Below are 12,935 nucleotides of genomic sequence, written 5' to 3' on the forward strand. Positions count from 1 at the left end.
ATAATTGCCATATTTACCGTGGGCTGGGCAGATATTCCACTTACACTGTCTCAGTATCCTCACCATCCATCTCCCAGCCCCCATCCATTGCCATCCACCTTAACCCTCTTCATTTGGGCTACCTTTCATCCATAATCTCATGGTACTTGCTTATATTCTTCATCTGGACCTTTTCATGACATTACTAGAGCCCACATGGTGTTTTCTCCAGGCTAACCCATCCTGGCATCCTCCTCTTTCCGTCTGTCTGTCCTTCCTGTGATTCCCTTTGGGATTCCCCAAAGCCCAGGAACCCTAGCTCTGCCTATCCCATTCTGCCCTGCCCTAGGCAATCAGCCAGTCAGGTATAAGGACTTAGGCAGGTTTACACAGAGGGCCAGTAATGAGCACCAGACCAGCCTCTAACAGGCATATTCTCATTTTTCAAAACTGGATCATGACTGGCTTGATTTGCAATGCTGTACTTTATAAATGAGTATTCTAATACAGATGCAATATTTTGGTGAAAATAGTTTTGTTTTGTTTTTTTTTTTTCTTTCTTTTTAATATTTCAAGGCAGGGTTTCTTTGTGTAGCCTGGCTATACTGGAACTTACTCTGTAGCCCAGGCTGCCCTCCACCTCAGAGATCCACCTGCCTCTCCCTCCTCAGTGCTGGGATTAAAGCACTTGCATCACCATGACTGCTGTTTTGGGGGGACAGAGTGTTTCTTTTTTACTTCACCGTGGATTTAAAACCCATGGAAGTTGAAAGAATAGTGTGTGATGAGCATAACACTTGGCAGCATTTGCCACATTGCTTTCCATGTCCTTATGCACATACCTGCTTTCAAGATGCTATGAAGCTTCACTCCTCACCCCATTACAATGCCATCTAGATGTTTGCACAAGCGACAGTTGCTCCTCTGGGGCCCTCTGAATGCTAAGGCCCACAGCTAGAAAATTATTACTATATCCACACTCTCCACAGATCTATGTGATGCTTACAGTCACCTTTTTCCTAATTAACCATTTTCTGACTTATAAACACTTGCTAAAATTCCTTCCCAGGAGGACATGTGAGCAGTATCTACCCCTCCTCCTAAGGTCTTAACAACAACCAAATGCATAATTCCACCAGACTTCACTCTGAGTTTATTGGGCTTTCTTACAAATCGTATGAGGAATTGCTTCCTGGGTGTGGGTGCTCCTTCTCCAACAGTCAATATCTGAAAAGCCTTTGCCTAGTAGGGGTGAGGGCGAGTCTCCTCCCTCTAGTCTTACCCAGCGTAATTTTATCCCTGAAACCACTTGCAAATAAGGCAGTGTTCCATACAGTGGTGCTGTACTCGGGTAGGATCAGACATTACATCCATGAGGGGATGTAAACAGTCAGCAAGCCCAACCGAGATAATTCTGAACACCCCAAGATGTAGATTGCTTGGTTTGAAAGAAAGTCACTAACAACAACCTGCCTTCATCATGTGTTTGCTTTTGGCCTTTCCATTAGGCTCTACAGCCCTTCCAGTGTTTTCCAGTAGCTTCTTGCCTGACCCCATGTCAGTACTTAGCACATTGGGAAGAACTGGGGGTTGGTTTGTCTGTCCCACACACTAGAGCTGGAATTTGTCACTCCTATCATCTCTAGAGAGACAGAACCAACACAGTGTAGCTATATGGGAGAAGAGTAGGAAAACTGATTGTAGAGATTGAGAAATCCCATGACAGGCAGTCTAATAGCTAAAGATTTTGGGATTCCAGTAGTGGGGTTCAGGGTAAGTCTGAATGCTTAAACCAGGAAGGCTAAATAAGGTGTAATTATCAGTTTGAAGCTCAAGGCTTGAGAACCCCAGGGAGTTTGGTGTAAGCCCAAGGGCCAGCGAGCTTGAGTTCTCATGATTAGGAGGTGAGACTGGATCTTATCCATTTAGTCCACTGACTTTCATGCCAGTCTCTGCTGTGAAAAGGTATTGCTCTAGGTATCCTTAATCTGGTCACATTGACACCTAAAATTAGCCATCAGAGGCGGGGCATAATGGTGCACTTCTTTAATGCCAGCACTCAGGAGACAGAGGCGGATGGATCTCTGTGAGTTTGAGGCCAGCCTGGTCTACTTGGTGAGTTCCAGGACAATTAGAGTTACATAGTGAGACCCTGTCTCAAGAGATAAATAAGTAAAACAAGCAAAAGCTAAAATTAACAACCACCATAATCGTTGTTACACGTAACTTCAAAATTAACCACCATAATTGTTGTTACACGTAACTTCAATAGTTGTGGTTTCTTTCCCCTGTATGTTTTATACTTGTGTATGTGTTGGTGTGTAACACATGTGCATGGCTGACAGTAGATATCATTCTTGGTTCTTTTCCACCATGGTTTTGATATAATCTCATGCTGAACCTGGGGCTCCCTGATTCAGCTAGACTGGCCATTCCCAAGCCCCAGGAATTCTGTTTCTGCCTCTCCTGCACTGACTTACTACCACCATAACTAGCTTTTTACATGATATCCTAAGCTCTTCAAGCTTATGTAGCAAGCATTTAACAAACTCTGTTTCCTAGCCTGTTTTTGTTATTTTTATGAACACTCTCACTCTAAGGTCTCACTCTAACCTTTCTGGTCTTATTTTGTAATCCAGACTGGCCTTGAATTTAGGGCCTCAGCTTCCTAAGTGTTTACATGTTTGGTTTTTGAGATGGGGTTTTGTAATGTTGCCCAGGCTGGCTTCAAACTTAAGATCTTAGTGCTTCTGAATGCCAGCCTCCTGACTTCAAGTATTTTACTTCCTTTGTCTGCACAGCTTTGTCCTTCCTCCTTTACATAATTTGAGGAATGAGGCTCAGAAGGAGGGGTCACCTGCAGCTAGTTCCTGGATTTACTCCATTGCAGTTTCAATTCTACTTTTTTTTTTTTTTTTTTTGTAATTTTGAATTTTATTTTATGCACAGGGATATTTGGATTGCATGTAGGTCTGTGAGCCACATACATGCCTGATGCCTGATGAGGCCAGAAGAGAGCATTGAATCCCCTGGAACTGAAGTTAGAGATAGTTGTGAGCTGCCATGTGGGTGCTGGGATATCAAAGCCAGGTGCTTTGGAAGAGTGGCAATTACTCTTGACCTATTCTCCACAGAAAGGTTGACTTTCCTCAGCCTCCTGAGTGCTGAGGTTAAAAGCATATGTTATCATGCATGGCCCTTCTTTCCTTTTTAGTGGTGGCCATCCTAATGAACATAAAATGTGAGCAACTTAGAAAACATTTTCTTTCTTTCTTTTTTTTCTCTTTCTCTTTCATTCTTTTTTCTTTCTTTCTTTTCCTTTTGTTTTTTGTTTTTCAAGACAGGGTTTCTCTGTGTAGCTTTGCCTATCCTAGATTCGATTTGTAGACCAAGCTGGCCTCAAACTCACAGAGATCTGCCTGTCTCTGCCTCCCCAAGTGATGGGATTACAGGCATGTTCCACTGTACCTGACCAAACATGCATTTTTCTAATTGTTGTTTTTTGCTTAAAGTAAAAACAAAACAAATAGAAAAAGATATGTATGTTCTTTTTCTTTGGGAATTTTTTTCTTACTGTTTTTTGTTTGTTTGTTTGTTTTTCTGGTTCTTCAAGACAGGGTTTCTCTGTGTAACAGAGCATTGGCTGTCCTGGTATCACTTTGTAGACTAGGCTGACCTTGAACTCACAGAGATACACCTGTCTCTGCCTCCTGTGTGCTAGGATTAAAGGCATGCACCACCACACCCAGCTCCTACTGATTTCTATTTTTGAAATATGTCAATTATGAATAGCAGCTGAAAGACAAGCACTTTACATTCAGCCTGGTCTATTATTTATGAACATTCTTTAAGACTTAGCTCAGAGGAATTGCCAGATATCAAGACTTTTGTTTTGAGATAGGCTCTTACTCTGTAGCTCTGGCTGGCCTGGAACTTGCTATGTAGACTAGGCTGGCCTTCATTTCAGAGCTCTGCCTCATGAGTGCTGGGTTTAAAGGTGTATGCTACTACACTTGGCTTGATTCTGATATTTTTTATCTCTAAAGTACTCTAGAAAGCCTAAGGATGTTATTCCGTATCTACAACACCATTTTCAGTCCAAGAAAAGCTGGTTGGGCTGGGGATGTAACTTGGTGGAGGGTTTGCCTGGCACGGGGCCCTGAGTTTGATCTTTCGAGTCATGTAAACTGGGGATGCTGGTACTTGGGTTACCTGAGAACTCACTATGTAGACCAAGCTGTCCTTGGACTCACAAAGATCTGCCTGCCTCTGCCTCCTGAGTGCTGCGATTTCAGGCATGCATCACTATGTCTGATTTTAAGAGTGTGTGTGCATGTGTGTGAGCGTCTATGTAAGTGTTGGCAGGGGTGGGGGACAAGGGGTGTTGTTGTCTTAAGTTTTTAGCTCAGGATGGCTTCATACTCACTGTGGAGCTTAGGCTGTTCTCAAACTTGTGCAGGGATTACAGATGTGAATTACCAAATGTGCTGCTTTTTGTTTGGCTTGTTATTTTAGACTTGGGTTTTACTATTTAACCCAGGCTGGCTAAGTAGAGATCTTCCTGCTTCTGTCTCTGGGTGCAGGGATTAAAGGTGTGTGCCTTGGCCTGTTTTTTGTTTGTTTGTTTGTTGACAGAGGGTCTTTTTATGTAGTTTTAGTTGACTAGAACGCCTTAGGTTGGACTAGGCTGGCCTAAAATTGGTGGCATTTTTCCAGCTTCCGTTTCTAGAGAGTTAAGGTTCTGAGTGTGTTTGAGCCATGCCCGCACCGCGTGGCAGTGCTCAGGGTGCCGCCATTTCTTCTCTTACCAGCACCTTAGAGGGCAGAAAAGTCAACAAGGGAAGTCTGTGCAGCAGCAGCTCTGGAAGGTCCAGACTACAGAATGAAAGGAGAGGTGGCAAGAGGCTGGCTAAATGCGGACTCTCTGGAAATAAGTTTAACTTGTTCCCAGTGTGTAGGGCTTTGGAAGCTTGCCAGGTCTCTGGAGAGAGCCCAAGCACAGCTGGACAGAGAAAAGGGCCATTGTTTTGCAAAGAGCTAGTTCTCTCAGCATCCATCTGAATGTTTACTGTATTCCAGAGAGGATTTACTGGGGGTAAATTACAGAAACTGGTTATAAACTTGAAAAGGAAAAGCAAGCATTAGTCAGGAACTTGTTGACAACAAGAGTAACTAATGAAAGGGGATTAGCCCTACCCTACATTGGCTATAATATAAATGTGCAGAATTTAAAACTTCCAGTTGGTGAAATAGAAGGAAATATAGAAAAAGCCAGGAGGTTCAGAAACATCACAAATATAGCAGGAACTCTGCATGTGACAGAAACGACATTGTAAATCAAGGAGGGTCAATAGATGCCGACATTGCCACTGGGAGAACAAAGCGTGCATACCTTATGCAAACATCAGCGTCAAGCAGTGAACAGTTCTTGTTTTGAAGTGCTAAGGGTCAAACCCAGAAGTCTGCTAGACAGGTGCTCTGTTAGGGGCTATCCCACCAGTCTGCTGTGGAGTGTGTATGCTAGTGTCTACCACTCATGTAGAGACCAAAAGTCAGCCTCTTGTATGTTCTTCCACTGTTCTTCATCCTGTTTTAATATTTATTTAATTATTTATTTATGTATTTGTTGTATATGAGTGCCCTATCTTCACGTACACCTGCATGCCAGAAGAGGGCGTCAGATCCCAGTATAGATGGTTGTAAGCCACCATGTGATTGCTGGAACTTGAGCTCGGAACCTCTGGAAGAGCAGACAGTGCTCTCCATTGCTGAGCCACCGCTCCAGCTCCATTATTAATTTTATTTTGGCTTTTGAAACAGTCTCTTACTGAACCTAAAACTCACTGATTGGTCAGACTATCTGACCAGTGAGCCTATGGGGTACTTCTGGCTCTGTTTTGTATCTTTGGGATGACAAGGGAGTATTGTATTGCCCAATTTTTATTGTCTATTGGGGATTGGACCCAGGTCCTTATGCTTGCATATTAAGCACATTACCCATCACATTTTTCCAGCCCTTAAGCCTGAGTTTTAGGTGTTTAACATTAAATGGAGGAAAACATAGAGAAGTATTCTCTAGTATAATCTCAGAAGGAAGAAGTCATTCTAAGTTTGATGCAAAACGCAGTGAAGAATTGACATCTTTGACCACACTTAAAATAAACAGCTTGGGCGTGGCACTGCACACCTGTAGTTCCAACATTCACAGTGTTGACACAAGAGGATCTTAAATTTGAGGCCAACTTGGACTACATGGTTTAAGTTGTGTTAAAAACAAACAAAAACCCACAAATTTCTCAGCCAAGCATGGTGTCGCACACTTTTAAACCAGGCACTCAGGAGGCAGAGGTCGGTGGATCTCCCTTAGTTCAAGGTCAGCCTAATCTACAGAGCAGTTCCAGCATAGCCAGAGCTGCATAGAGAGACATTGACAAAAATAAAAGCAAAAACTCACCAACAAAACAAAACAAAACAAAAACTCGCCAAATTTCTGCTTGTTGAAATCATCAGTAAAGGATGGAAGAAAGTTTAACTCACCCCTCAATGGACCCATCTCTTCCAACAGTTAAGAGATGATAGTTAAAAAAAAAAAAAAAACCTAGCAAAATTCTAGGTTATTCAGAGACTGTTGGAATGGCTTTTAACAATGTGGTAAGATTTTTCCACTTATAATATTTCTTCTCATGGTGGCAGAGTTAAGAGCCAGTATTTCCTGGCTCTTAGCATATTTTTAGGGCTAGGCTCCCGACTCCAGTGTGTGATGTAACAACATCAGGTAGGTAGGACTGTTGGTTTGTGATGAATGTTGTTAGCCTTTTGGCCCAGCCTGTCAGGTACAGTATGACATGGGGGCGGAGCTGTATCCGTTGTGAGAAATAAACGTAAATGGACTTGAATTGGAGTTGGCCGAGTGACTGATGGCAGACTTTACAAAGAGTGAGGAGAACTCAAAAGTAGCTGCATCCCTGAAAAGGCCACCCCAGCAGGGGGGATCACCCCCAAGGGCTGCAGTCCTGGACTCTGCACAGCGTTCAGGTTGCCCCACTGCTTCAAACCTCTCATCTCCTAGGGCCAAGCTATCAGAATCTCAGTGCGCAGCACTTGTTTCCTGCTTCTGAAAGCTGGGAGGCGTGCCTTGGAGAAGTTTTCAAGAGCTTCCTCTTCTTCCTGGAGGGGATGGTTCTAGTCTGCTAGGCCCTCTGGGTCTTGACCCCTTTTGGGGTCAAATGACCCTTTAACAGGGATCACAAGACCAGCCTGTTTATCAGATATTTGCATTATGATCCAAAACAGTAGCAAAATTGCAGTTTTGAAGTAGCAGAGAAAATAATTTTATGGTTGGGGATCACCATAACACGAGGAACTGTATTAAAGGGTTGCATGCAAAATTAGGAGGGTTGAGAACCACTGTGCTAGACAATGATAGTAAGAATTGATTTTCCTGATGTGTCTGAAATCAAAGCAAAGTAAAATGCAGAATCTTCCTGCCCTGGGGTGACCTTGTGGGTTTGGGGGTACAAGCCAACCTTAGGCTGAGAGATAAGTGCTACAGAGGTTTCACTACAACTTTTTATAGATTTTAATCAATTAGTCAATTAATTAATTTAGTTTTGGGAACTGGGTCTCCCTGTGTCACTGTGTATCTTCCAAAGTACTAGGATTAAAGGCCTGCACTGTCACACCTTGCTCAAATCCTTTTTTGTTGTTGTTGTTTCTAACTTTGGTTTCGGTTTTTTAAGATAGGGTTTCTCTGTGTAGCCCTGGCTGTCCTGGACTCTGTAGACCAGGCTGGCCTCTCCCTCCGAGATCCCTCTGCCTCTGTCTCCCTGAGTGCTGAGATTACAGGCATGTGCCACTGCACCAGGTGATTTTTTTTTTTAAACAAAAACAGTCTCAGCATTTGTCACACAAGCATGATAAATAAGGGCCACAAAACAATATAAATAAATGTTTCAGACTACACCCCCCACCAAGACAGGGTTTCTTTGTCTGGCTGTCTTTGAACTTACTCTGTAGACCAGGCTGGCCTGGAACTCAGAGATCCACCTGCCTCTGCCTCCTGAGTGCTGGGATTAAAGGCGTGTGTTGATTCCACCACCAGAGTTGTTTTCCAGGTACAGAAAGCAACTTAAGAAAATATCATTACCATCTCAATTTCTAATTTTGACCATTTCTAGTTGGAAACACATTGCAGCAGAGTATTATCAGATCTTCAGTCTTTAAATCTTTAGCTGTTTGTTACCTAGCCAAAACCTAGGTAAAAAGTTTTCAGAGTTTCTAGTTGTGATGTTTAGTGTTCTGATGTAGCTCAGCAGAAAGGAACTTGTGAGTGCTTGAGCTCTACTGTAGCAACACAAAATAATGATGGTGATGATAGTAATTGTAAGTGTTGCAGCTCCGAAGGGAAAGGTTTCCCCAAGGCAAGTGTTACAGTTCTGAGGGGAAGCTATCCTGGCAGTCCTGAGGGAAGGAGTACCATAAAGTCACACTGCACAACAAATCTCACGAGAGAGATTTATTGGGAGAGACACAGAATGGTGGCTGCCTCTTCCGGGGCGAGAAGCAGCAGGGGACTGAGCAGGAGGCAGACTTAATACAGGGTTTCTTGGGAAGGGGCAGTTTTCCAGGGCAGGGGTTGGTGTAATTTTAAGCCAAGGTCAGGGATGGTGGATTTTCAGGTTCATGCATTGGTGGGTTTTCCAAAACGTGTTTGGTCCTGGTCATTTGCCTCATATGAGACCTAATCAGTGGTTCTGGTTGGATATCTTAATGTGACGTGGCAGGATTCCCAGTTGTTTTGTGTTGTTTAAACTAGTTCCTCCTGAGTTTCTCTTTATCTGCCCAGCAAAGGGCTTTATGTCCTCCAAGTGCTCCTGGAATTCGTCTGTCAGCAGGTCCTGGCATTTCATCTGCAGATCGTCCTTGCCAGGGCCAAAAGCCTCCAATCTAACTGGTTTTCTGCCCTTTCTGTCCATTCTTCAGCTCTCCCTTGTAAGCCACTTTATGTAAGAATTCCCCTGTAGTAGCAGCTCACGCTAATAAAATTTCAGTACATATACTCCTCTGCCCTAGAGAGGGATCTAGGCTCTGCCTGTGTGCTTGCCCCACTTACCTCATGCTTGCTTGCTTTTATGTTGGCTGTGTTGAGTAGAAAGCTCTTCCAAGCCCTAAGTTGGTGTGTGCTTGCCTTCTCATCGTTGAAGCCCTCTTCTGCTTTGGATATACTGCTCTTAGCTCTTCTTGTGGGCCTCACTTTCGGAGAGGGTCCTGTTCCACTTCTTCCGTGTACTGCAGTGAGTTACCTTTAAGTGAGATAGATGCTTTTGAGCTCCTTCTCAGTATTTTAGTATTTTCCCAGTCCAAACAACTATCATCCTCCTGTTCCCCATTCTCTCCTTCCTAACCTCTTTCTCCTTCCCACTTCTGTGCTTAAAATGGCACTTAGGGCCTTTTGCATTCTGGGTGTACGCACTGCTACTAAGCTATACCTGCCTGTCTTCCCCCCTCCTTTGTCTTCATTAAATCTGTATGTCAGGAGGCAAGAGAGATGACTCAGCAGTTAGGAGCACTGGCTGTTCTTCTAGAGGACATGGTTCAATTCCCAGCACCCATATGGCAGCACACAACCATCTTTAACTCTAGTCCCAGGTTATCTGATTACCTCTTCTGACCCCCAAGGTGAATTTTTACCTCAATTTTTTTCAGTCTGAGGTTGATTAGATGCACAGACACAGAACCAGCACTTTCAGAAGACCAACTGTCTTCTCAGTCTCTACCAAGTGAATAGAGAACCTTGTTTAGTAAGACTTAAATAGCAAGAGAAGTGGGCAGTTAGCAGATGAGATGGGGGGGACTCAGTTTTTATGGAGCCAGGGCCTTACATCAGTTCCAACTTTTAACAATAGCACCTCTACCACATGGCTTAATAATCTATGTAAAAACTAAAATGTAATGACCTACATGGGAAAGCTTCTGAAATGAGTTAGTATATGTCTTAGTTAGAGTTTCTGTTGCTGAGACAAAACAGTACAAAGATGTGCGTTCAGGCACATAAAAATAAATACAGTTTCAAAAAAATTAAAGATTCATATGCCAAAAGCTTAGTAGTTCACCTCAAAGATACTGTCAAGTGGTAGCAAGGGGACAAGCCTAGCACTGCCATTAAGAGCTTGAAGAGTTTTCTTTCTCCTTAGGGGCTGGCTTCCAATTATGCAAAACTGAATCCTTGACTGCTCTACAGAAAGAAGTTTGAGGAGGAGGCAAAGTGAAGCCAAATTAAAATAAGGGAGGGTACATACTTTATGCTGAATCACGGACATTTAGAGAGAAGGAACCTTAGAAAGAGAAGAATACACAAATAAGGGCTTTGTAAGATGTATAGTCAGGCTTAAGTGTCATCTTTACAGTGGCTGTATTTGATTTTTGTGGCTTTCTAAGTGATATAGTCCAAAGGATACAGTTTACAACAGTAGTTAAAGAATCAATAAAGCTTAAATTTTAAGTAAAGCTAAAAAATGAAATAAAAATGAGACCAGATCGATAGTTCAGCAAGCAGTGGCCCTTGCCGTTAGGCGTGGAGGCCTCAGTGTAATCCCTGGGACTCACAAGGTGAAAGAAGAGAACTGACTGATGCAGATTATCTTTTAAGCCCCACGTGTGCACCGAGGCAAGCCTGGGGCTGCACACTCTCACACACAAAATGAGACAGTAAGTCAAAACACATGATCTGGCTTACTGTCTACTTCTCTTGGATTTCCCTTTGTAAATGAAATTCTAAAATGGTTCTGTGAGGTGCATTGCTCAGCTTTAGGGAGAGGGAGGTACTACGGTTAAACTCACAGTTTCGAGGGCTTTTGCCCTATGTAAGCATAATTTATTTATCATTAGTTTTTTGGTATGCTTTTATTTTGTTAAAAATTTTGTTACATATAAATATATATGGGTGTTTTGCCTGTATGTGTGTCTGTCCACCATATACATGCCTTCTTTTGGAGGCCAGAAGAAGACATGTGATTTCCTGGAACTGGAATTACTGAGGGTTGTGAGCTGCCCTGTGTGTACTGGGAAATGAACCCTGGCCTCTAGAAGAGCAGCCAGTATTCTTAAATACTGAGCCATCTCTCCAGCCCCTATTTTTATTTTATTTTATTTTATTTTATTTTATTTTATTTTATTTTTATTTTTATTTTATTTTATTTTATTTTTATTTTATTTTTATTTTATTTTTATTTTATTTTTATTTTATTTTTTATTGCTTTCTCTATGTAGCCCTGACTATCCTGGAACTCATTATATAGAGAGGCTGGCCTCAAACTCACTGAGGTCCATCTGCCTGTGCCTCCAATGCTGGCACTAAAGATGTGTGCTACCCTACCTGGCTTATATGTTGTTTTTAATATCTTTGTTTGAGATGTCTTTAGGAAAACATAAAATACCTTAGTAGATAATATTGCCTGACCAGTTATAGTGAAGCTTCTTGACTGTCAACAAGAAAGGCAACTAGAACCCGTGTGGAGGGCTTTTCCCCTTATGTCACCTTAATTTTCTCTTTCTGTTCTGCCTCAATCCTCAACATGTGGTAAACACTCATTAAATATATGGAATAGAGTGGCTCTCATCCCCGACTGACTTGTCTTTTGCACGTTCTTTCCCAGCATGCTTGAAGCGCTGCTGCCTGACCTGAGAGCTGCAGCAGTGGGCGATGCAGCAGGCAGACAGGCCCTGGCCTGCTCCCAGAGAATGCACGCAGCGTTGCTGGGGCCATGGAAAGGAAGCCAAGTGATTTCCAGCGCGGGTGCCCAGCGTGGTCAGGCTCCTTCCACAGGCTCCTTCCTTTGCAGACTGTTTACTCAGAGCACAGAGCAATCAGTGTTCCCACACGCAGACCGTTTCCAGCCAGCCCACCACTAACCCTTGTTCACTTCCGAGTGCTTTTTGTGGCTCGCACTCAAGTCCCGACTAACTCAGTGCCTTGTCTCGTTGCCTTACAGAGGAATGTTTGCTGGGGGATTGAAGGAGATGGAACAGGAAGAGGTCCTGATCCACGGCGTGTCTTACAATGCCATGTGCCAAATCCTACACTTCATATACACTTCTGAACTAGAGCTCAGCCTGAACAATGTGCAGGAGACCCTGGTTGCTGCCTGCCAGCTTCAGGTGAGAGTTGCCTTGTTGAGCAAGAAGATTCCTACTCAAGGGGGCCTTCCCCAGATACCTGTGAAGACTGCTGCTATGAGATAGGTCAGGAGGGCAAGAATACCAAGTAACAAAGGACACAGGGAGGCCGCCTTGCTGTTGACCTGGAGACCTGAAGCACAGTGGTTCCAAACGCCCTGGTCAGCCCTCCTCTTCTGTCCTTGACTCTTCTTATACTTAAAAAACTGTTTGTTTGTTTTATGTGTATGAGCATTTTATCTGCATATATGTATGATTACCATGCATGTGCCTGGTGCCTGTGGATGTCAGGAGAGGGCATCGGATCCCATAACAGTGGAGTTTCGGATGACTGAAAGCCACCATGTTGGTGTGGGAGCAATAGGTAGTTTTAACTGCTGAGCCATTTCACCAGTCTCTTTTCCTTTCTAAATGATCATTTGTTTTTATTTTATTTTATATGTGTGCCACATGTGTACACGGCCTGTGGAGGCCAGAAGGTATTAGGCCTCTGAACCTGGAGTTACAGGTGGTTGTGATCAGCTGTGTAGTTGTTGGGAATCAAAGCCAAGTCTTTTGTAGCAGCCAGTGCTCTTAACTGCTAAGCCATGTCTCCAGCCCCATCTTTTCCCTCATTTTTTGAGAAAATCTCACTATCACCCAGGCTGTCCTAGAGTACATTATAGTTTAGGATGCCTGATGTCATGGCAGTCCTGCCTCAGCTTCCGGAGTACTGGCATTGCAGGATGAGCCAGCATTCCCAAGTTGACTCCCAAGCCCTTTCCTTTTTTACTGCTTTCTTC

The 12,935-nt window shown here is 43.3% G+C and overlaps 1 protein-coding gene across 6 annotated transcripts in view; it reads left to right on the forward strand.

The window, feature by feature from the left end:
• Positions 1-12,935, forward strand: part of Klhl22 (kelch like family member 22) — a 42,130-nt gene that overhangs the window by 7,138 nt on the left and 22,057 nt on the right. For all 6 annotated transcript variants that reach the window (XM_060370015.1, XM_021653326.2, XM_021653328.2 and 3 more), the window contains one exon: positions 11,970-12,135. In XM_060370015.1, the coding sequence (XP_060225998.1) occupies positions 11,970-12,135 (166 nt within the window). The remainder of the gene's footprint in view (positions 1-11,969; positions 12,136-12,935) is intronic.

This window comes from Meriones unguiculatus, chromosome 17, assembly GCF_030254825.1.
Source record: "Meriones unguiculatus strain TT.TT164.6M chromosome 17, Bangor_MerUng_6.1, whole genome shotgun sequence".
Classification (NCBI taxonomy): Eukaryota; Metazoa; Chordata; class Mammalia; order Rodentia; family Muridae; genus Meriones; species Meriones unguiculatus.